We start from the raw sequence: 25,765 nt of genomic DNA, 5'->3' as shown, positions 1-25,765 counted from the left end.
CCCCCACCGGACGGGCAGGAAAAATTTGGGTGTGGTGGAGTGATTAATGTGAAAAAATGCCCCCCCTCCCTTCATTAGCCGGCTGATGTGCCCTTGAGCAAGGCACTTAATCCCCCAATATGCTCCCCGGGCGCTTGATGCTGCCCACTGCTCCAGTGTGTGTTTCACTGCATGTAATTTGCCGAGTGTTGCATGTGTGTGTTCAACTAAGGATGGGATAAATGCAGTAGTCAAATTCAGTATGTGTATGTAAAAAATATATATGCTGCCAATAAAGTTGATTGATTGATTGATTGATTTCCACAGTACATTATGGTTGCGTCCTACTCCTACAGGACATAGACATACTATGATTTGTATATGGTATCTGTTTTTTTAAGGTTTAGTGTAATGTTGGCATGTACTAACAAACCGCACCTTTTGAATGATACTGCCAATATAAAATTTGGAATCAAATATTTTCCCAACATTTCATTTTTGTTTCCCAAGATATTTCTGGATCTGTCCACAACTCATTTGTTTTATTTCCAGCTGAGACAAGCGGCTTCATTTCCTTTGTGCATTGCATTGTGGGACATACATGGTCATCAATGCCAAAAAGCATGTGAATTTATTATATATAATGACATCTTCGATAATTTTAATCATTTAATTATGACTATACTAAAAACCCAATTAGTGCTCTAATGTATTATGGAACTGGGATGCTACTGGGAAGCAGCTTATAATTTAAACTTGCGTGTAATAGTTTAAAACACATTTAATGACTTGTATTACTGCTGACATAAGAGGGCATCTCAGCAGCTGCTAAGGAGAGGTTTTCTGCTTATGTCCATCATGAGTAATATAGTGATTGAAACTCAATTTTTGGTGACTAAAAATAATTCTTTGCTTTTCTTTCTTCTTTAGACAGCAAGAATATAGTTATGAGGATCCATATGTCAGTAATCTAGGACATCTTTTTCACACTGAAATACCAACTGGTCATAAATTATCAGGGGGACTGGCTATGTATATACAGTATATATATATATATCATGCATATGTATCTAATCATGTGGGCTGTGCACATTCATTGCTGCATTGCAAGTTTGTGTGGGGTGAAACGCAGGACAATCAGCTAATGAACCATTTGAAGTTACAGTAAAGTTACAGCATACAGCAGCAAAAACTGAATGTCCAGGGTACATACATTATATTATCATTCCCAGAGCTGCTGTGCTAGTTAACACAAAGGTTAAACAGAGTACGACTGCCTTGCCAACAACCTCAGGCAGCATTTTTATGAAGGAAGTTTCCCTTCTAAATGTAGTCTGCATGAAATAACAGAGAAGTGTGTTGAAAAGCAATCTCAGAGTGTTTGTAACACCAAATGAAACCTCTGCTCCAAGATAAATCACTCCACAAAAGCATACATGCCCAGATTTGTTGGTTTAATAACATAATAAATACTTAACTGGGTTTACTGTGTAGCCTTCACTTAACACACACTTATTCAGTTAAATATGAACATTAAGCTTTTTCTCTCTGTTCACACTCATCGAACACTCAGTGAAAGGAAAATGATGACTTAAACATGCACAGACATGATCACCTTGTGTCCGGCAGCACAGTGAGGAGGTAAACTGTGTATAACTCACAAATAACCTGAAGAGATTAGGATGGGCACAAGTCAATTTCACAAGTAAACAGTGTTCAGATTTAGTAAGTTACTGTGGATGTAGTCTTAGAGTAGGCTAAGTTAGTGAAAAAAAGCTAGTGAGCCATCTTCCTTCCCCTCCCTGGTGCCATACACCACCAGAGGAGCCTCCCCCCCAGGCTCTATGTCCAGGCTCTGGCTGTATTTGTAGTATGAGGGGGACCTACACAATATTAGATAGGTGTATTTGATGTTACAGTACACACAAATTAACTCGGTAAAGTTGCTGAGTTGGTAGAGAGCACAAATGCAGAATCCTTTGAAATGAAAAATATCACAAAGATAAAAACAGAGAGAGCAATTCTGGACTTGTCCCACCATACTGTATACTGAAGAGGGAATTTAGTTTTAGCTACGGTGTAACTGGGTAAGAGAACATTCTGAAAGCTACAGCTAAATAATTAAAAGAATCCCACCCTGAGATGGTATTCACAAATGCTATTTGTTTGTTCTCTGACAGTTCACTCTATGTGTGAACATGGGTAACTACCTTCCAGAGAAACTAATTAGCCAGTGGTCTGACAGACTGAGTGGAGTGAGCCTCACTGGTCCAAACCTCAGTACAGTCAGTAAGCAGGAGGTTGTATGGTGTATACTATGTAGTAAAATAACTGTTTTACAACAAATCCCTCTCAACCAGGACCCAAGTGTCATAAGTGTGTTGCACACACACAGTTAAAGACCTTTAAACAAAACCTTTGTTGACCCTTTAATCTAAAAAAGCAATTATATTTAAAACTTTCTCTTACAAAGTAAAGAAAGAGGTGCTTCTGTACTGGATAGGGTCACATATTCTAAAGGACAGCCAGACCTTAATGTTAATGTTCACAATTTCTTTAAAAAGAAATTCAGTTCATTAAACACCACAGGCTGTTACTGAAGACCCTTGAATATATGTGAGGCATACAGCATGAGTCAATTTTCATACCACATTGCTACTTTGAAAAGTGTTACTCTCTAACTGTTGATCAGCTTGTCAGATAAAATAAATGTAGGTATAATAATCTGCCTAGGAGGATGTTTTAATTTTATATTACTGAGGGAGACACCTTGTCTATGTGTATGAGTGCATGCACGTGAGTGTGTATTTACCTCTGTTGACAACAGTAAAGCAGTGTGTGAGTGTTGTCCTGTATTAGCAACAGTAGTAATAGTAATGCTTTGGCTCTTGTTACTGTGGATGGACTCTCCAGGCAGCGCAGCACCTTCAGCACCCAATCCTACAAGACACAAAAACACAAACGAATAAAGTGAGTCTCTTGACTGGTTTTGGATGTTTCTGCTGGTGTATAGCCCAAGATACTATACTCTGCAATCCAAATACAAGTCATTTATATGGAACAGACTTTTAAAGTTCTACCTAAATGTTTAAATGGTAACATCCCAACTAAATAATGAAGAGGAAAAAACTGTTTGCACACTATACATAATGCTATATGCTATGAGTTCATCTCATAGCATATAAATATATTACTGTAATGCATCCCTATAAAATATTCAATATTTATATAAAATATAAAAAATTCAATTAAATATTTCCCTAAGATGTCCAGAAAAATAAATTCTGACAAACGACAAATGGGCTAAAATTTAATCAGCTCACACTCCACATTGACACAACACACACACACACAAACAAAGATGCCTGCCTACAGCTACTTTAGACATCCATTCACTTAGCATAAACTCAGCAAAGGTAACTGGTTGGAAAATTTCTGACTGGCCAACATTCATTACCATTATCATTATCACGAACACCATACACTTCTTACTGGGTGTGTGTCCGTGTGTGTGTGTTTGAGAAAATGTGCAAGCACGTGTGTTTATGGGGCTGCACACCAAGTTAATTAATTTCAAAGCCTAGTAGTGTGTGCCTAGCTGATAAGTCCCTCCCCACTACCCATAATGCTCTGCTGAAGTAGAAGGCTACAGCGTGTTCATTCTGCCAATTAGCCCAGATACTGACACACTCTGCAAATTAGCGTTGCATGTACATACACACACAGTCACTCTCTCATATGTGTGCACACCAACACACACAAAATCTAACAGACAGAGTTCTGTGTAAACAAACTCTTGGACTGTCTGTCTACGTGCCAGGGGAGAGAGAGGGGGAAGAGAGAAGGGGGGTGAATGCATATCAGTGTATAATTAGAGCAGAGTTGAAGTACTAAGTTTGTATTCTCGTGTTAAATTGGAAATGCTCAATGCAAATAAATTCAGTTCAGAGTCAATTACCAATGCTAGACTCCAACATAAAACCTTCAAATCAATTTTAGCCTCTCTGCCTGACCAAGATTAGCACTTTGCATACACAAAGATGGGCTGTGTTATGAAAAATTAAATAAGCAATTCCTGACAAATTAGTTTATGCACAGTTCAGCATTAGTTCATGAACTGTACAGAAGAAAGAATGAGAGACAGACTGACAGACAGAGAGAGAGAGAGAAAGAGAAGGATAGCAAGTAAAGATATGGAGAATTTGAAGCTGGTTTCATTTGTTCCTCACGCTGCTCTCTTTTCATTTGTTGCCCCTTGTGTGAAAACCTTTCTGTGAATGACTTTCCCTCAAAAACTTAATGATGTTACCTCTTCAATCTCCTGTAGAATTTCTATGCAGACATATCAATAAAATCTAATATATAACAATATGGTTGTTCCTCGGATTTTCTCTATATTCATACTCTGAGTATTCATACCCTGTTCTGTGAGACACGGCGTGTTTGGGTGCGAGACGTGAGTAGGGCAGTGGCCATTGCTGTGAGCAGATGTTGCTGGACTCTCGCCCCTGCTCCACCCACACCCTCCAAGATAGCCGCGGGGCCACAGGTGTCAATCAATGCCAAGAAGACTGCTGGGACCACCCGAGTTAGCCTAGAAAGAGACTGGCAACACAGAGCATATTCAGACTAAGTATCAGCATGTGTCCTGAGTGATCCAATCACAAGTGACAACCTTAATTCCGTCAGTTCACACTTGGCATTATATTGTGTTTCTGCATGTGTCTTGGAGTGACAAATTGTGATCGGATTTCACTTTCCTGCTCGTGAATATAATTAATCATATCGTTACAATGGAGCAGACTATGAGGAAACCTCACGTGGATGTTCCTTGACACACACCACCCACCTAAATATTGCAGACCAAGACTCTGGGGGTATTTTGAATGGAAGGACTTGAGGTCTCAGTTAATATAGATAATGTAGCCCATCTAGATATTTGGTAGGTAAAATTTGCAGCAAGTCAAGAATTACAAACATCTTTGTCTATTTTAACCTGGAGGTTCCAACAAGTATATATGCCACTTGACCTTGTATTTTGTTTTCAGTATCAACTACTTGAGTTAATCACCATGTCTCAGCTGTCTTTGTGTATGTTTGGTATATTTGTGTTTAAAGGTAGTATGTGCACATGTATATGAACACAGTCATGCAAACAGTGTACGAAGGTGTATTGAGTGTGTGTTTTCATGCATGTGAACTTACAGAGATGGCGGCAATTCGGACAGCCTCTACAGTTGAGTGAGTGAACAGGTACCACAGGGCGGAGCCTATCTCTGTGGTAACCAGGTGGTGGGAGGGGCCAGAGACAGTGGTGGAGATGTTCTCTATGGCTTTTGCAGCCATGTGATGAACTACGGAATCATCCTGTAAGACAGACACATGAATGAATGAATTTACAACCACTAGATCTGGTAAACCCTGACAACATTTTTCAACAAATAGAACAAAGACCATCTCTGACAACAGTTAAATAATAATTTCTTGTGTTTCACCTCAGTACATCTTACAGATGGCTGCAGTGATGGTATAGTCCTAGTAAGTAAAAAACATTACAGAAATCACAAATCTGAAACACTTTAGCTTAATGACTTTTGGCCATGAGTTGGTCACAAAACTTTTTAGCTTGAATCCAAAGCTCTCAACACAAACAGTATAATATTGAACCCAAAGACACACCCCTGTGTCAACATGTGAGACATAACAGACCAAAAGAACATGATGTTGTACCACAGTATGTAAAGATTCTTGCATTCACCAACAGGGCCAGTACAAATTACAAAGTATCAGATGACTTTTTTCTGGTATAAAACATGCCATTGTGAGTAACACATTATCTGCTTAAAAACCAAAAACTCAATTATTAATAAAATGTCAAACTAAAAGTCAGAAATGAACAAACACAATTATAAGCTAAGAGAGAGAGGTAACATGTGTCTACATGAGTGTACATGTAAGAGTTGGTGTGCAAGTGTTTGTGTATGTGTATACTGTATGTGTCCACCTTTGCCTCACTAGAGAATAGTTGTTTGTGTTCAGACAATGGGGCCAGGCAAATGAAATCTCTGTGGCTGAGGAAATTATTTTTTTCCAGGAAAGTCATTGTGGAGAAAGAGAGGAAGTAGAACAGTAGTGACTGACTCCATCAGGTTATTATTGTGTTTCACTGTGTTACATCACTTAGACTCTGCTCTCCCTAGATATAAGATTCAATAGAGTCTATTCATGAAACAGAGTTAACTGTATTTTTTTGTAAAGGTTCATAATATAATAATCATGTTCATAATAACAGTTGAAATATTAATTTCACCACAGCAGTTTATCATGATAAATCATGTCATCTCCAATGTTTCTGTGTCCATCTGTGTCCCCAGTTTAATTTTGCAAAACATGGCTAAATAAAGTCTCTTGCAATATCCTCAGTATAGGAAGAGACAACAGATGTAGTTTATGTGGATTCGGCTGCAGGTATGGTTTGAAAAGTTTTCAAAGATATTAAGATACACTTATGCCATGAAAACTTGCCACCATAGGAATCTATTAGAAAGCAGACAAAAAGTCAAACGGACTATAGAAGCTGTTTATCAGAAACAGCAGATTGCCAGTTTTTATCCACATTTTAAATTTCACAAAAAGATTTACCTCACCACCTTTCTTAACATCTGGGATTTCAAATACTAGAGAATGATTCTCCCTGCTGTCCTGCAGAAACCTTATGTCCCAACCCTGCAGACAAAGTAAACCTTTTAGAATGGAGCAAAATCTTGATAGTTTCATTGAGGCATGGATGTCCCTCTGACATTCAACAATGCATCAGTGCTTAGACTGTGATCCATGGTTATTTAATATTTTATAGAAATTAAAGACAAATTCTATTCAATCACACGGGAACTATAATCATAACTGCTTAAATAACTATCTATTAATCCAATATAGGACATAACATTGTGTATTCAACACCAAGGGGACTGCGTAACACGACAACATGAATGAATCCTCTGGCACCCCTCCGGGAACAAGTAGAATGGTCTGTTCCAGCATTCCCCAGGCCGTGCGGGCCAGCTCACTAATGAGCCCACGGGGGAGCACCCACTCTGTGTGTTTAATAGACTGTAGCAATGCCAGGAACTACACAGAGAAAGAAATGGGTGGGGGGTGGAGGGCTGAAAGAAGGAGAAAGAGAGCGAGATGGAGTGAGAGATATCCTTACATGTGGTGAGAAACTAGTAGCTCATACAAGAAACTCCATCATTATGATGCAGACAGAGAAATGCAGGGGACGGAGGAAAGAGTAAGTTTTTCTCATTATAATTTCTCCTAGTATGAGAAACAAGTTAATCCAAGAAACACACTCATTATATTATACTGTGTCCTACTTAAACTCCACCTCTACAGAAAGTCAAATTTAAAGAATTTAAAATTTTTTGCAATGGTTTTCCTGTCAACTTGGCAACTAAGGTCGTTAAAGTTTTTTTGTTTTGTTTTGTTACACAAGACCTTGACAAGTTTGATTGTAAGTAATAAGAGATTTGCAATTTTACAGGACAGTTGAAATTATACAATGACAGTATGACTGTATCACACGATAATATAACACTATTTTTGTCCCCACAATAACACAACTTCTTAGAACCTGAGAGTTGGTCTGCATTCACGTGACCATACTGAAACATTTTAGGTGTACTGTACATTAATATTCTGACAGGAACACTGCTAACATGCTCACCATCTCAGTTTACATATTAGCACGTGATCAAGCTACATGTCCTAATAGACCTTTATCCTAGCATAGTACAGCAGAAAAATACAGGCATAACTGACAGAATTAATAATAGCCATGCTTAGCAAACACTGTATTACCTCTGCTCTTCCAGGTATGACAAGAGAAAACTTCTGTCGTAATAAAGATCTATCAGGTCATTGGCACTGAACACTAAGAACAGCCCAGCTTGATGGGAATATATTAAGTTTGTTGGTATTTTGAAATACACATAAATATAGACAAAGAATTGGAACAAATAAATTTTTGGCTTACTGGTAGTGTTAGATGAATAGTTAGGGGATCACACAAATTATTAGGATTCATCCAATTAGGACACAGAATATCTGTGCCAAATTCCACAGCAAGACATTTCACTCAGAATCAAGAATCTCAACTTCATGTTTGTACTAGAGGAAAAGTTAGACTAACAAAGTCATTCAGCTGGAAATATATGGTATGATAAGCTTCATTTTATCAACAAATTGTATTAATTGATATTTGAAATCAAGTCAATTTAATAATTATCAAATTATTTTATATCTAACTGAAGTGAATGCACTGCATCATGGCTCCTCCTCGACAAGACTCACTTTCTGAAGTTCTTAAAGTACTCTTGAACTGCTCTACAAGTTTGCACAGTAGTTTGTACAGTAGCATGAATATGTTAGGCAGCATCTTGTCCAGTGTTTCCCCAATCTGAGGGACATCTGTTAGGGTCTAGTAATTGAGACTCGGGAGGTTCAACTAAAAACCTGAAAAAATTATTAAGAAATGAATAATAGTAAATATAGCTCTGACAATACATTAACAGCAGGCAAAAAAACTAATTTAAAGAATATGGCACAATTTAGTTTATAGGAGAAAAATTCTGTGAATGATAATATACTAAATTTCTATGTTACAGCAAAAAACTCATTTCATAATCTAAATGAATGACTCGATTAATTAAGAACTAAAAGTGCATAAGAAGTATTGCAGTGAGTTATAAATATTAAAATTATTAGGATATCTTGACATTCAGTGGTAGAAAATTTTTGGACAATCCATATCTTAGTTATCAAGATTAGATATGGCTCTCAGAGTCAACTGCTTCTCTGTATCTCCTCCTCAATAATTGGCATAGATTATGAAAAAATAAGTAAGGGACCAACATTTGGTAGATATTAAGCATAGATTTCATTCTTCCAGAGGTGCCATGAGCAAATGTAGTTAATTACATCCTCACTTCAAACATCCAGCTATGATTTACCTTGAAGTAAGCCCATTTTTATTTCAACAAAGATAGATGCAAACATGCAAAACACGTATTCTTTAATTCCAGCTTTCCTGCAATTTGTATTTGGCAATTTTCAAAAAAAAAAAACAACAACAAGCAGTTCTCTTTATTTTTTCTTACTGGGGTATCCAATTTAAACAGGATTCTCATCCTTTTCTTCAGGTTTCAACAAGGCCAAGTGGCAACATAAATGAAATTAAAAATCTCCCTTATTCTGTAGCTCAAGGCTAACAAAATTAGATTTATGCACGTTGAACCCAAAAAAGAAAGTTAGAAAAAACCTTTGTTTTCAGATGAAAAGAGTCGGAGGCAAGGCAGATATAGCACAATAAAATCCTGTCTTCAAGAGTCAATCAGTAGATTAGTTTTATATGCAGACATGTTTGTACCTGGCCTCTCAGGCTCAAGTAGAAAGAGATACACATCACAAAAACTATATCACATGATTTGATGCAGGATTTGTGTCTATGCCTGTGTGTGCACAAGGACGTGTGTTCACATGTCTGATATGGTTTTCCCCTGTAATTAAAGTCCTTTAGAAGCTAGTGCACCTGGTTTTGAATGAGCCCCTATTGCAGAGACACAGACACCGTCTATCAGCCTCACACATCACATCTAACACCACTAACAGCCACGTTCAAAGAGACAGACTCTCTGATTAACAGGCTAAAGGACAGTGAGTAAGGGATGAAGAAAGAGGAAGAGATGTGGACAAAACAGCAACAAGTATAGGTACAAACCAGCAGACAGACAAATGGACAAGCACATGAAAACAGGCTAAACAGAGAAGACAAGGAGACAGCAGATAAAGAAACAGACAAAGGCTGATAAAGAGACAGGCAGACCGATGCACATTGTCATTAGTCTTAAAGAAATTTTCTAATCAATAAAACACTGGCACAGAACATCATTATACAATGGCTTGTACTCCATGCATGCGTGCGCATGCACATGGAGTGGTCATCATCTTATGTTAGGGACAGAAGGGTAGGACCCATGACTGTCTTAGTGAGTCCCCCTCTGTTCTCCTCTCTTTTGTGGAAGATAGTGATAAATCATTAATAGCCTCACCACAGCTGTGTGTGTGCGTGTGTGTGTGCGTGTGTGTGTGCGTGTGTGCGTGTGTGTGTGTGTGTGTGTGTGTGTGTGTGTGTGTGTGAGGGGGATTTCTGCCTTCTGCCCCCTGGCTTCTATCACTGTAATACTGTGCACACATCATTTCTGTTGCGTGCACAGGCACACTGCCACCGCCTCCTCCCCCCCAACACACACACATTTTTCATCATAGGCACCAGAAGCGTCATCTTGTTCAGGCTCATAAATAATTTCCTGCAGCTCAAATCTGGCCTGGAAACCTGCCTTTCACTCCATGCCATCCACTCCCCCTCTCCAAGTACAACCCTCTCTCCTTCTTTCTCTGACTTCTTGCCATCTCCTCTCCCCCCTGCCACTACACTGAGCCTTCTTTCTCTTCCTGTCACTCCCTGCCATCCTCCACTATCTCCCTCTCCAATGCTAAAACCACCATGCTCACTTTGGTTCTGTGCCCTCCCAGTCGACCCTTTCTTCTAGTACAACGATCTCTATCCCTCTCTCCAGTGCATTGCTTGCAAATCAGGAAAATTCTCAACAGCAGCGCAGGGGGGCTGGGGTGATCCAAGGGGTCAGAAAATGCATCAAAACCACACTGCCTGGAGCATATCAGACAGGGTCTTGGCACTGTAATGCTGTCATGCAAAAAACAGTGTGTGGCACTGGATTTACATTTAGCACATTGGTAGACTATCTTCCTCTTCAGACAACATTGCACATAAACACTGGAAGTAAAGCATAACTAAATACTGGAGACAAAACTGAAGCAATAAAGCAACAACACCAAACCAATAACAATACAGAAATATTACAACGATATGTCTGGTCACTTATCAAATCAGCCAGTATAAGTTCTTAAAAGGGTCTTTGTTGATGAGCAGTAGAAGAGCAGTTAAATCAAATTTGTTATTTATGCTTATGTGTCATTTGAATTAAACTTTATCTAGAGTGATTTTTACTCTGTTCTACGAATATTCACAGCTGCATTACAGTAAAGCAAACTGCTACCAACTTAACATCCCATACACAAGTATTAAATAAATTAGTTTTCAACTCAAGGTGATTTGAAACCAGTCAATGTAGTAATGTAATGTGGTAAATCAATGTATCTGAATTTTAAATGCAACAAATCCAACATCTGACTTACCATTGGAGGGCTGTTAGCTAGCTCAGATATTTTATTAAAAGCTAAGCTTAATATTTCTATATTAAACTTGGATCAAATGAAAATGTGAAAAGTGCTGACACCTTTGTCACTCCTGTGACAAGACCAAAGATATCTGTTTTTGAAGGAAAAAAAGAGCGAATTTTGGCATTCATCAGGTGAGCAAACAACTGTTGCTGCTGGTTGTATAAATAGGCAACTGTTCACTTAAACATTTGCAACAAGAAATTTGTAAGGTGACAGTGTTAATGTTAATGTTACAGTGTTAATATTACATTTTGCTCCAATACCTGAAACCTGCTCGAAAAATCTAACGGTACAGTTTGCCAGTCTAAACAAATACACTGCTTATGGGCAGAGAAATCACTGTAAGTAAGAGACATTACAACACAGGTTGCTGTGCATTGCAAAGCATACGCTGATTTTAATATACAGTACACAAGATTAACCTTTCCAGTGCAACAGTATTTAATGGTATCAGGTACGCCTGTGTTAGATATGTCAAGCTGAAGCTGAAAAAAATCTGGTGGTAACACATCAGATACTATTTTTTTTAAATATTTTTCTGTGTTCCTAAAATGTTTCACAAATATATAACATTTCTACATTAGAATGATATGTCAGCAGTACAACTAAGTAGGCCTGTGGTAGGCTGTGGAATACTGTGACCACATTGTTAACTCCAGGAAATGCAATGCCCATGAGACAAAGTTAGACGATTTAGACAGCTCTGTAACGTAATAGCAAATATACTTGTGCATCCACGGGAAAAACAGCCAGCCAGGGAGAGAGGAAAGGGAGAGGAGGTGAGACGGAAAGGCAGGGAGGCAGGTTGGGTCTGGGGAGGAGTGTCTGGTCCCTAAGGCTGTATGCGTGCATGTGTGCATGTGTGTGTGTGTGTGTGTGTGTGTGAGAGAGAGAGAGAGAGAGACAGAGAGTGAGTATGTGTGTATGTGTGTGTGTTTCCATCAGCAGACTCTCACAGCTCAATAATGATAAATAAGTCAACCTCCTCTCTCCTCCCCTCAACCCCTCTGCCTGCTCCTGTCACACACACCCCTCTCTGTTCATCTACACCTCCACTACACTCCCAGTGGTAATGAAGCAACAGTAGATACTAGCTGACAACTGTGCAGACCAGAGTTTCATCTATATTCATTCTGCTATAGTGGGCCACCACAGTAAGACCCTTTCTACCTCAGAGATACAAAACAACATCCATCCATCTCCTTTTCTCACTCAGCCTGTTCACCGTATCCATCAGTTTCACCACCCACCAAAATATTGCTTTTTAGCAGCAATGGTCCACCATATGAGAATACCACAAAGAACACCATCTCATGATGTCATATGGAAGCACTCAGCTGTAGTGCAAAACTTAAACAAGTAGAAGCACGGTTAAAACCTTACCACATCTAAAATAAATTAAGGAGGAAAATACTAAGAAATTATTGACTAAGTTAGAAGCACAAGGTCAAAAGCAAAATACCAACAGGTCAGCCTCTAATCATGAGTATGATGTCAACATTAATACTCTATATTTCATAACATTTTAAAACCAGTCTTATTACTGGAGACATATCTCATTTTGTTACACAATTAAACTAAGCAAAGTCATAATTGATTATTTTTTGTGGGCAAGAATAATTGAATAGAAAAAGAGAAGAGGTAGAAAGGAGAAAAATGTAAGCAAGAAAAGAAAGCAAGACAGCCAGCTAGAAGCAAAGTGCTACCTATATTTCTACTTGTGTATCTGCTCCATCTACTGCATCTCTGTGTGTGTGTCTGGAGGGTCCTAATTGCTGCTGAGGTCAGGCTGCTGAGCAGTAAAGGGTTCTGTTTGATGCAGGTAAGAGTGTGTGTGCACGCATATGTGTGTGTGTGGCTGCTCTGCATGCCCTTGACTTGCAGCTGGCAAACAACGCTTTAGGCCCCCACAGCTGCCTCATCATTACTGTTCACAGGGATCCCCTGCCACACACTCACACACACACATATACACTCACAGGCACACACAGTGAGAGAGACTTAGTCACAGCTACACAGGCACAGAGACAAAAACAGACACACGCAGACATACACAGAGACACTCACCCCTTCCCGCAGGCTCCTCATTAAGCCAGTGTAGGCGGCAGCGGGAACGAACCATAGTCCCTCTGGGGAGCCTCTCTTCTCCTCCTGATAGAGAGACATAGAAAAGGCAGGGAGAAAGGGTGAGTGGAGAGACGAAAAGGGGGTTTGGATAGGGTGGAGGTGGGGTGGGGGGCAGTGGAGGAGCAGAGTGGGAGTGAGAGAAAGGCAGAAAGATAACGTGGAGGAGATGCAAGTACAGAGGAGTGAAGAAAAGGGCAAGAAAGGGCCAAGTTGGGGAGGGGAGAAGGGAGCAAGAGGAGCCATGACATCTTGATTACTTGGCCTGTGTACAAACATGCTTTCATAACTATTCAAATTCAGCTGATTTGTTTTTCTTCAAAATATTGATTTTACATAAACACATAGTATGTGTGAGCATTTTAAATAATGCAAATAATTCTCTTTAATTTTGTTTGTGTGAACTAAATCATCTCATTCTCATTTTACATAAGAGGTAGAAAAAAGAGAGCAATTAAAGTTTAATCATACTCAGAACAGTTTTCATTTATTATTCAAAAGACTGCAAATAATGAGCATCTTCATTATCACTTCATCTCTCATTTACTTAAAATATCATTGTCATTATTATTATTATTTTTATTATTATTACTATTACTCATTCAGTCTGAAGAACAGTGATTGCTTGTGTGTGTGTGACCAAATCCGAAGCACATTCATTTTACAAGCACATGAAACTGAGGAAAGCAGAAACATTGGCAGGCTGCAACCAGAAAATTTTAAACTTCTTTGTTGACTGATTCTCAAATTACTTAATTCTTAAGGTTTAATGTTTAATTCTTTTCCTGACATTGAATAAGTATATGTATATATAAACTGTCACACATTTCACAAATTTCAAATTATTTCACCCAATATTTTTTTCTATCTATTCATCAAACAATGTTCCATTCCATTGCTACTGCGCTAGGCTCTAGGCTACTTCTAACCTTGAGGATAAATACGGTACTGGAGGCTACAGCTAATCATTGGCATTGACTGATGCTGCAGAAGAAGAGATGAGCAAAGCAGATGATCTGATCTGGGGACACTTAAAGGGCTATTCCTTGTAACTCAAATAAAACAGTTTCTCCTGCCATTTAAGGTAAAGTGATTCCACCTGTCAGGAGTTGTGATGATACGAGTTATCACTTCAAAGTTCAAAGAACTTTAACATTATGGTTTGTTATTGTATTCAGCAGAGGGTTCAATATCATGAGTTGTAAATGATGAACATTTTCTGTGGTCATGTACTATTTCAGTAAACCTTCTGTTGTCATTTGCAGTCATGTACTACCTCGGGAAACATTTATGCCATATTCAAATCTATTCACAGTTAACTTTTTATTTTTGACCTTGAAACCACCAGTAGAAAGTCCAATAAAAGTTCATATTTCTGTGGCGTATGTCTAGGCAGCAATGTACCCACTGGACAGCTGAGCTTCCAGTCATCCTGGAGACAAATCAACTAAGTACCAGGTTTGCAGAGCTACTGTATCAGTTCCTTGGCTGTAATGAAGGACAGGTCTGATACAGGAGTCCACAGCACAGAAAGCTGTACTAATCATTGGCATTGACTGGAAAACACAAACAACTAAAAATCCAATCCAACTCTAAAATCCAATCCTCAAGGTCAAAAAGCAAGTAGCCTTACAGCAAGAAGGTACTACTAACCTCTAACTAATCACTACCATAGCAAACCTGTTCTAAGCATTTTGAAATAGTGAATTAAATAGTAGATTACAAAAAACAGAAAACCTATAGGGCAGCAGAGCAAATCACTGCCATCAGAAAAAGTAAGGAGTAAAAGCAGCCATTCAAAGCACTATACAGCTGTCTGTGGTTCTTACGGCTTCCCAGGGACATATTTTGGCAGCATATCAACAATACCGTCAGGGGCGAGTCCATGAAAGTATTTATAAACAGGTAAAAGCATTTTTACTATCTATTCTAAAAATATCAGCCAGCACAGGGACCACACAACACAAACGAACTCTTCTGTGCTTCAGTTACAGTTCCTGTACATGATGTAGTTATACTGCAGATGTTTTGAACAGATCTAAGAACAAATTATTATTATATACAAATTATATTATATTAATTATATTTTTATCATACAAATACGCAACTATTAAGGAATTAATGCTATTTTGTCTTTACTCGTGACATACAAAGATATTTGATGGTTCACAGCTGTTACAAAAACATTAAGGTAAATTTTCCAATACTCCTCAGTTACATCCGCATTTGCTTTATTACACCTAATGCTTCATTCACTAAATTGTGGAGTTACACAAATCAAGCAAATGGCCTTCAAAAGAAGAATTGTTCTATTGCGTTTTATTTTCTTAAATAACAGACAAATAGTTACACATTTAAAAAGCTGTTCAACAACTGACCATGATTTCTGAGGGAGGTACAGGAATCAGTTGATTATTGTGTTACTACTTGTAAAGACTACACTGGCACCTATGGAAAAACACTAGCTTTGTAGGAGCTGAAAAGTCACTTTATTAATAGCTTCTACACAACACTGATGAGATTTTCCATGGCTTCAGGAGAGTAATAAGTGTAATCAGGCGGAGTGATTGATTTTTGAAGGTTATCCATCAGTCGCGTAAATAAAAATCTTACACTTAATCGACTTGCCTGACTAGATTGAGGTTAACCAGAAATAAATTGGAATCACCTTTTTCTAATGAAGTCAAGCGAGGCCTCCTCCACTCTTTCTCTTGTAATTTTCAGAGGTGGAGGTCAATTTGCTTTCAGTTCAATTTAGCCAGCATGCAAATTTAAACTCCATTACCTAATGACAGAGCACTCAGTTTCATTCATTTCACTCAAGATTGGCAGTTCTTACTGAAGTAATAAGAAAATGTCTTTTCATTTTTCTTGCATCTGGCATCAGTGTTATGCTCGATTCATTTGGATTCATTAGCTCAAAAGAAAACAGCCATGCCACATTAATTACGTTAAAGAAACTTTTCTCTGAAATATGGAAGTGTAAGATTCATACTTCACAATGAGCACAGTGTTATGAACTAGTTTAAGTGTGGAACTAATCTGATCAGATTTTTACTGATTATACTGATATAGGAGATATAGGTTGGAGAAGCGGCTTGTGATCGGAGGGTCACCGGTTAGATTCCTCCACCGGACAGGCAGGAAAAATTTGGGTGATTAATGCGAAAAATGCTCCCCTCCTCCATTAGCCAGCTGATGTGCCCTTGAGCAAGGCACTTAACCCCCCAATATGTTCGATGCTTGATGCTGCCCATTGCTCCTGTGTGTGTTTCACTCCATGTGTGTGTTCAACTAAGGATGGGTCAAATGCAGAAGACGAATTCAGTGTATGTATGTAAAAATATTTATACTGCCAATAAAGCTGATTCTTCTCTTCTTCTTCACAAGATGACAACAACAACCATGCTTTTTGTTTTTCATGTAAACTATCAATAAAAATCAATACCTCAACTATAGTATGTAACCATTTTCAAAGTCTCCATTGCTATGGGAAACAAAAACAGCCATTGAGCAAGCAAACTACACAATCAAAATGGCTAATTACCCTAACCCTAACTTGGTTCATAACGGTACAAACAAGCTAGCAGCTGTGACCCTTGTTTTTGAAGGGACTTATGCCCACTATAGCAGAATGATTATGGATGCAGATAGTTTGTTCCGCCATTCTTCACAATACGGAAACAGGTCTGGTTATTCAAAATAAATGGCAGTCGTAAACAGACCCTGCAACTGCACCTTATGTAATTATATGTGACAACCCTGACTTCAAAAAAGTAAGGACACTTAAATAAACACAGAATGCTATCATTTGCAACTGAGATGTAATTACCAGCAACAGTTTTAAGTGTTCCAGAGCCCATGTAGTAATTTCCTTTATACAATCATGTTTCACAAAGTGATTAATCTTGTCTCATCCTTTCTTGTGAACTGAGCCTTTCAAAGATGTTCAGTGGACACCCAATCATGATACTATGACCAATTAACCCAATTGTTACCAATTGATCTGTTTATTACCTGTAAAAAAAATTCTAAAAAGTGTTTTTTTGAGCATTCCACTTCTTTCCCAGTCTTGTGCTGCCCCTGTCCCAACTTGTATAAAATATGTTATAACATAAATATTGACAGATTGAGATTTAATTAATGACCCTGACACATTACAGTACACTGATAACACCATTATTTAGAAATGTCTGACTTGAAATCAGCCGTCTGTGACAGACCCAGATAGCTGATTTTCACCACAGATTTCCTTTAGTGTGGTCAGCTTCACTGACTTACAAAATGGTAAAATGTCAAATTCAATACCTAATCTGATCATTAAAGAAAAGTCAAACAGTAAGAAATCTGACACAATGACTGAGTGTCAGTCAGTGAATGATTTTTACAAAAGCTAGAGAAAATTTCACATTCTCTTGATACAAATAGCAGTTCCCTCACAATTCTTTGTCAAAACCTCAAACTAGGAGAGAAGAGATGTTAATTTTTGTTTAATTTTATTAACTGATTAACTTCAGTATCTCTGTCTCTTCATACTGTCCTCTGTCTTGTAGAGTCTACCTGAGAGGCGATGAGGTAGAGGAACTCTCCAAGTGGTGGCAGCAGGAACTGCTTTATTTTACTATTCCTGAGGTTGTCTCTCAACAGGTCTGCTAGTGTGGACACAGCCTGGAAAAAAAATACACAGATACACAGATTTATCAGCATTTCTATTCTGGTGTTGCAAAATCAAATGAAAATCACAATCATAAAAATATGTTTCATAAAACTCAAATTTATGACAAGAAAATTTGGTGTTAATAACATTTAATGCCTTTATATGTAGTACCAGAATATAAACATTAGCAAATTGGAATAAGAAGTTACAATTTAGATATACTTCCAATAAATGTATCCAATTTACTAAGTGGCTGCCAATATATGATTATAATCTGCCTTTAACGTTCAGAACTCTGCATAATGTCAAACTTGTACTGAAAGCTGACAAGACAAAAAGTGTTTTATTCTCAAGAACCCATGATTCCAGTTTGCATCTCCCAGGAATCCAAACATTTCACAGTACTGAAAAACTTGGGAATTTGGCAAGACAGCAGTCTCAATTTTAAACAGCAGGTGGAGCAACTGGCATTGAAACTATATACAAAAAGGATTCCTTGTATCAGAGTAAACACAATTCTGTCTTAAGGACAGGAAAATGATTGTACAGTCAGCCACCGTGTCTGTGTTTGACTGTGGAGATATCCTTTATTCTCAAGCTGCTCATTCTACCTTAAAACAAACTGATGTAGTTTATCACTGTGTTTTGCATTTCATCACAGTTGAGAAATATCAAACTGTTTACTCTGTGTGATATGAAAAAGTAGGTTATATGAGGTTATATGAAGCCTTTGTAATAAATGACTGACTGAAGTACAGTATATGACCCACAGACAGCAGCAGATTTTCCACATGAGGAGAAAGTTAGGACAATCCTGAGGGCCTGTGACAAGGGCTAAAAAAAACTCTTAGACCCCATAGCATTTTTTCAGTATTACATTAATAGCCTATCATCACTGATAGAATATTTTCTTTACAATGTATTAGTAAAACTAATAAACAAAAAGTTAATATCTAGAGAGCCTCTTATTGCACAATATTGCCAGTGGAGCATCTTAACTCAGCTTCCTAAAGAAAAAAAAAACTCTCAAAATGAAAATGAAATAAAATAACAGGAGAGAAGAAAAGAGAGGCATGTCAGTATGGTGGGAGTATGTCACCCAATGCTCATAAAAAAGGCTATAGTCTGTGAGTGCTGGAAATTAGTTTAGTTAGTTAAGCAGGACACTTTTGCTAAATTAGTCTAGAGTGAAATAGTTTTTTTTTCCTAACATTAGTCACTTAGCATATGTTATTTATTTCTTTATTTGTTCTGTTATATTATTGCATCGATGGTAATGTTGATTTATTTTAATCAAAGAGATTATGTTTATTCAAGTTACATTCATTTTAATTTAAAAAGTAAAGCAGTAAAAGAGTAAAAAAGATATATGGCAGAAAAAGGATGTGACAACAAGAATTTCACAGGAAACCACTAAAATGCATACACACACCAAAATACATGGTAAGGGACACAAACATATACATGTATACACAAGCACACGCATGGCTTCAGAGCATGAAGCATATGTACACACATAACGAGGTATATAAATTCATTCCATCATATGTACTTTTAATAAATGCACACCACACTCACATATGCATACACACATATACACACACCCACCCTTAAGTATATGCAGAGACGGCCTTGCTGGCTGGCTGGCTGTTTCTTGGCATTAGCATTACTGCCAGCCTCCCCCATGTGATCTGATGCAAGTTCTGCCTCACTCTTCCATATCTCTCTTCTCCACTTTTTCCTTTTCCATCTCTGTCTGTTCTCCAACTGTCGTTCCTCTATTGTTTCCTCTCTATTTCTGTCTTTGCTCTTTCTGCTCTGTATTACTTTATATTTATGTGTCACATAATACTCCTCCACCACAACCACCAATAAATCTGTCTCACATTCACTTGCATTCACTGTCTATCACCTTGTGTCTCTTTCTTGTGGTAGGGTAAAACAGTCTGTTTGCCATGTTTCCCTGAACAGATTTCTTCTTTTCCTGGTAGTTATTTTTTCCTTTTATTTTTGCCCGAGAACAGTGGCATATCCTAGCCAATATACTTTAATTGACCATATTTAAGCCCACCAATAACCTAAGGCTAAGTGGGGAGTTGAGATTCTAGGGTGTGTTTCAAAGTGGTCACACAGCTGCTCTCAGACAGAGGGTGCTGAAACACACCACTAAGCAATGAGCCAGAGAGGAAAAGCAAACATAACCGTGCTCGCGCGCACGCACACACACACAAAATACATCAAGAACACATTATCATTATTTCAGCATCAACATTCCCTCAAAAAACACATGCACTTAACATCTGTAAACAAAAATCGTATAGTGCCACAGAGAATAAAACAATTTCCCAACACAGCAAACAGAACTTACTTACACACAAATCACATGAGCAATTACTGTATGTCTACATTTGGGACAACCAGATGCTCATAGAAAGAATAGAAAGAAAAGGTTGGGGGATTATCTGTTCTACAAAGACAGAACCGAACCTGACTTTACCGCTAATACAAGGCTTGTCTCTGTTGAGGTGAGAGAAGAGACTGATGTGTAAATCAGTAGTTCAGCATTGCAGCCAGAGGTAACCCTCTTATCTTCAAGCAACCAGCTTTCAACCTGAATTTGTTTAAAGGGAAGCTCCAGTATTTTCAAAACTAGTTCCCTATTTTACAAAAAGTTTTGAAACTGGTCCAGTCGATAATTTCAGCTGCAGTGATGGTTAGGAATTGACAACTTCTGCGCTAAAACACCAAAGTCACACAACAACACAAAGTAACTGATCAGGGCAGTGGCAGACCAACAACTCCTGTGTTCTACAAAATAAATTTACCTTGTTGTCAAAGAAATCTGTTGGCTTTAAACAGAGTGATATACCGACAGTTTCTGGTAAAACAAAAAGATCGTACTCTCCCTCTCTCTCAGACAGAAAGGTCATTCTCTGTAGCGATACTTTCCATTGTTTTGTCAGACATTCAGAATAACAATATGAGCCTTGCCTTCAAGGATTCCGTTGCTGCCATTGCAGCTCATATCATGTCAGCTGGCTGAGGCGATCTCCTGAATCAATTCCAAAATGACATTACAAATGACATTTATCATCTGTTTACAATGCAGTGTTCTGTGGGGAAATCTTGGGCTCTAGCAATCATGCAGATGTTCCTTGAAACACGCCACTCATCTAAACATTGCTAATATTTCCAATCTTTTCCTTACCAGAGGTTTTCACAAATGCTTTGAGTAGTGTCTTCCTGAAGCCAATGCCCTCTAAATGTGTGTTTCTAAAGACTACTGTTAGCTTTTGGAATGTGTTCATGTGCTCATATCCCCATGACACATGCACAGTGAAACTTTTACCAGCTAAACTGCTTTAAAAGCCATTGAAAACTTATGGAATGATGATTAAGTGAAGAAAGAAATCATATCTGGTTGGTTTTTAGAAAGCACAGCCTCCCCATGTTGCATAAGGAAAATAGAAAGTCATGCAAAAGTAAGATCAACCCATAAAGGGTTTCTTCTTTAATTCTATTCGAGGAGAGAGACAGAGTGAGGGACAAAGACAGACGGACTAAAGCAAGAGACAGAGAAAGCAGGTGGACAGACAGAAGGATGAGAGTGTGATACAAAAAGCGAGAGAGAGAGAGGGGTGTGCATGTCTGTGTGTGTGTATTTGTGCGTTTTGGGGGTGTGGGGTGGGGTGATGGAAGCATATAGCAGTTACCATAGTAACTAAGCCCAGCCCTGACACTCCAATCAGCGGGACTGCAGCAAGAGAACCCCTGCTGAGAGAACACACATAGCCCCACACACACGCGCATGCACACACACAAAAATGCAAGTATGTGCTGTTTTATTGGTCATCTGTTAGCATCACTACAACATAATACAAACACAGAGCATTTGCAGGCGCACACACAAACACACACATAAACAAGAACAGTACACAGAAAACTACTTACACAGGACCCCTGCTGAGTACACACACAAACATATCTCAAAGAAGCCCATACACACGTGTACACACACACACACACACACACACACACACACACAGAACTCCTGCTGAGTCTATAGATGGACACACACTTGGTCATAGACAGACACAGGCAAACACACAAAGACACACAGGAACGAATGTACAGCTTTGTCCTTTTCTCCAAACAATTTGTCATCCTACGGTAGCTGCAGGGAAGTAAAGAGGCTAGAGGAAAAAATGTTCCGCCATTTGTCTTTAACAACAAGCGCACCGAGAAAACACTGCTATGCCACAGTCGGCCATTTTGTAAATCGCCGTGACGACTCTGTAGCAGCAAAGTGTCAGAACAAGTGGAGAATGAGAAAAAAAAAGACAAATCAGGAAAGGGAGCAGATGTGGGATCAGAGCTAGCCGGAATGGATTTCATTCAGAATAAATAGATGTGATCAAGCAGACGAAGAGACAAAAGAAAAGCAGAGACAGTAGAAAAAAGATAGACGGGAAAAACGTGTTTCGTTCTGTTCAGGATGAAAGGATCAAATGTGGAAGAGGGGCTCCAGAAATCACCTCCACACAAAACTGCTTTTCCACTGAATTAGTTCAGCACCACTATTTGAACGTGTGTGCGCAGGTGTGTATGTGCTAAGAGGGGCTCAGTAAGTATCTGAATTGCCTATGTATGTCTCTGTCGAGGGAAATGTGTGTGCGACCTATTACCCTGCAGCACTTTCTTTAATATGAATGTGGGTATTATGGTGATATAATCTAGTCCTACAATATACTGTCCGTTCATGAAGGTAAAAAATTTCAGTTTTTGTTGAAACTGTTTGAGAGGTGTTGACTCAACTGCACAGATATTCTGAAGGGTGCAGTATGTTGCACTGCTGGAGCGTCTTTGATTTGTTCACCCCATTTGTAACAATGAGAGTAGGCTAAATACCAGAATGACTTCTCAATGTAATAGAGCAGCACTACAAACCACAGCCTCCAATATGATCAGAAAGTTGAAATAGCATCTCTTTCTTCCACATGTTTACAATCTATCTGTGAGATTTTGTCTGTGACACTGCATTTTTGACTGTGCCGGTCTATTCATTATACACAACATTTATTCTCTCTGTCCGTCTGTCTTTGACTCAATTTGCTATTGCCTTTCCTGAGATTCCTGATGGTTTTTGGGAGTTTTTTTCCTGATATGAATTAAGGGTTTAAGGAAAGAGTGTGTTTTGTGAATTACAGATTGTAAATTCCATTTTCTTAGCTAGATGCATTAAAAACTGGCAACTATTTATCAGTACTTATACAAAACAGTTTCACTTGCACGATTACAGTGACTATCACTAATAAAGTCCATGATATTGTTAGTGTTACACAGTTAAGGATTAAAGGTTACAGATATAAATGAAAACACATAATGTGTAAAATCAATGCATAGTTAAAAACAAAAGGCCTCTAACTACCTACCTAGCCACCACAAATGTTACAAGCAATTCAGTTTTCTTCCTGTTGAGAATTATCATAAGCTGAAACTCAAAATCTAATCCATTTATGATGAGGGAATGGGGTGGGGGTGAGAGAGCGGACTGGTGTTTTCAGTATCTCACAGGCTAATCAAAGACTTGTTCTCTGGTAGGATTTTAATGCCACCTGCTGGTAAATAGCAGTACTCTAAAGTTAGAGTGGATAGAACATGTACTGTATTCACATCCACATTTTGTTCAGGGGAGATTTATCACTGCCTGTTGGCACAGAAGTTTTAATTACTGGCGATATCATGACACACCCCTAAACAGAACAAAAGCAGGGATAACATCCACACAAACATAACACATCTACAAAATTACAAAAAAATCATAGACATTTGGCAGTATATAAATAAATATCTATAAAATAGAGAAACAGATATACAGTATGCAGTGCTAAAGTCATTATTCTTGCATTTTATGTGCAAGCCAGAAATGTGCATTCATGCTTTCATACATACTACATTCATCCATTCAATCATACATACATACTACTGTCTTAATGCATATGGTGGGCTCCTGCTGGCAAGTACTGCCACCTCAAAGTGCTACCCGGTACTGCAGGTTTAAAGGGCCTCAAAAGATTCTGGGAATTCCCCACACTTATTATTCCACTGACATATTTCACTGTTATTTTTGAATACTTTTTCTAGTTTTGTACACTACTATTAACGTTGTGTGTGTGCTCCAGACCTCAGAAACAGGACTGTCCTCTCCAAGTTCAGTACAGTGCAAAGCAAGTAGGCCCATCACTCTGAGAACCTTGCTGCGCCTGGAAAACATTTGTATTTTCAGTTAAAAATATGAAAAGTGCCTGATTTTCTATTTGCATATAAACAAAGGACTATCCAAAATATTTATTTATAATATTTATTTATTTATAATATCACTAAAACTCTAAAACCAGTCAATTACAAGCTTTGTGTCTAAAGCTTTTAACCTCAAGGAAAAAAAAGCACCAGAAAAGGAGGAGTGAGAGAGTACAAATCCTTACCTTCTTCTCTGCCTTCTCTTGTTACTTTAGCACAGCTAAAAGGCAATCTTGGCTCCTATATCAGAGCATTTTTTTTCTGCCAGCAAACTATCTATGATATTTAAATTCTACCACATCAGTTGCATTTTTGAGTATCCAAGCCTCAATAGCTTGTAGGTCAGCTCCATTTTAGTTTGTGTTTTCACTGTGTATAGATAGTAACCACGTGTCCAGCATTCTGGGAAATTTAAAGCTGTACAATCATGTTTCCTGTTGTACAAAAAGAATATATCCATAATGTACTTACAGATCCCAGTTTGGAGCTTGTCGTAATTGCTGGGTCAATACTGGAAGCTGAATGAAAGAGAAAGCAGATTAGACAGACAGAAAGAGAAAAAGAGGAAAGGACACAATCAGACATTTCAGATATACAGTATGACAGCAAGACATGCCTTTACAATAATTAAGACTTTTAATAAGCTTGTTCAAATTATGTTTGTAAATATAACTACATTAACCTAAGGGTAAATAAAACATATTAGGTATCACATTATATCAGGTCTGATATGTCTTGAAAGTGGCAGTGCAGTTTTTTGTTTTTTTTGTTTTTAAAAATAGATATGTTCTCGGGTATTTTTTGTTAAAAATCAGACCAAAAATCTTCAATTCGAAGTATAATATTTCTATAGAACCTCAGTTCCACTAAGTTACTGTTTTCCTACCAGTGTTGAGTTAATCAGCCTGTTGGCAATAACTTTATGTCCAACCACACAGCAGAGGTAGCACAGCAGATTGAGCCTGGATCGAATGGCTGTGGAGTGAGAAGGAGGAGCAGGGGAGGAGAGAGGTGCTGAGGGGTTCTGTTCTCCAAGGGATGAATGGAGCTGTGAAAGGAAGACAGTCCATTCATCATCACTCAGGGACCGCAGCTTCTCAGCTGGAGGAGAAGAAAAAAGGCAGCATCAGCGCAGTATGGTGCCAATGACCATACAAATAATCTATACTTTCTACAAGACACTGATAAAATCTCACTTGATATTGACTCAAAAACCTAAAGCAGCATACCTGAATATGCAGGCACACAAAGGGTTTTGGGATCAAATCGCAGAGGAGGACTCTTGAGAATCTGGTAAAAAGAAGAACACCACACAGTGAGCCTCAGTACAGACCATCTGATTTTCATATCACAATTCCCATGTAGCTATTTTCCCTACTAGCA

The 25,765-nt window shown here is 38.3% G+C and overlaps 1 protein-coding gene across 13 annotated transcripts in view; it reads right to left on the bottom strand.

Annotated features, from left to right (window-relative positions):
- The window catches only part of ulk4 (unc-51 like kinase 4), a 71,592-nt gene that overhangs the window by 39,397 nt on the left and 6,430 nt on the right, over positions 1-25,765 (bottom strand). For all 13 annotated transcript variants that reach the window (XM_046400502.1, XM_046400504.1, XM_046400505.1 and 10 more), the window contains 9 exons: positions 25,612-25,672; positions 25,269-25,483; positions 24,854-24,900; positions 24,267-24,345; positions 17,986-18,093; positions 13,369-13,452; positions 5,185-5,346; positions 4,399-4,584; positions 2,792-2,919 (listed from right to left, as the gene is read on the bottom strand). In XM_046400502.1, the coding sequence (XP_046256458.1) occupies positions 2,792-2,919; positions 4,399-4,584; positions 5,185-5,346; positions 13,369-13,452; positions 17,986-18,093; positions 24,267-24,345; positions 24,854-24,900; positions 25,269-25,483; positions 25,612-25,672 (1,070 nt within the window). The remainder of the gene's footprint in view (positions 1-2,791; positions 2,920-4,398; positions 4,585-5,184; positions 5,347-13,368; positions 13,453-17,985; positions 18,094-24,266; positions 24,346-24,853; positions 24,901-25,268; positions 25,484-25,611; positions 25,673-25,765) is intronic.

Source organism: Scatophagus argus, chromosome 9 (assembly GCF_020382885.2).
Source record: "Scatophagus argus isolate fScaArg1 chromosome 9, fScaArg1.pri, whole genome shotgun sequence".
In the NCBI taxonomy this organism is placed as follows: domain Eukaryota; kingdom Metazoa; phylum Chordata; class Actinopteri; family Scatophagidae; genus Scatophagus; species Scatophagus argus.
This window is presented reverse-complemented; position numbering and strand designations above follow the sequence as displayed.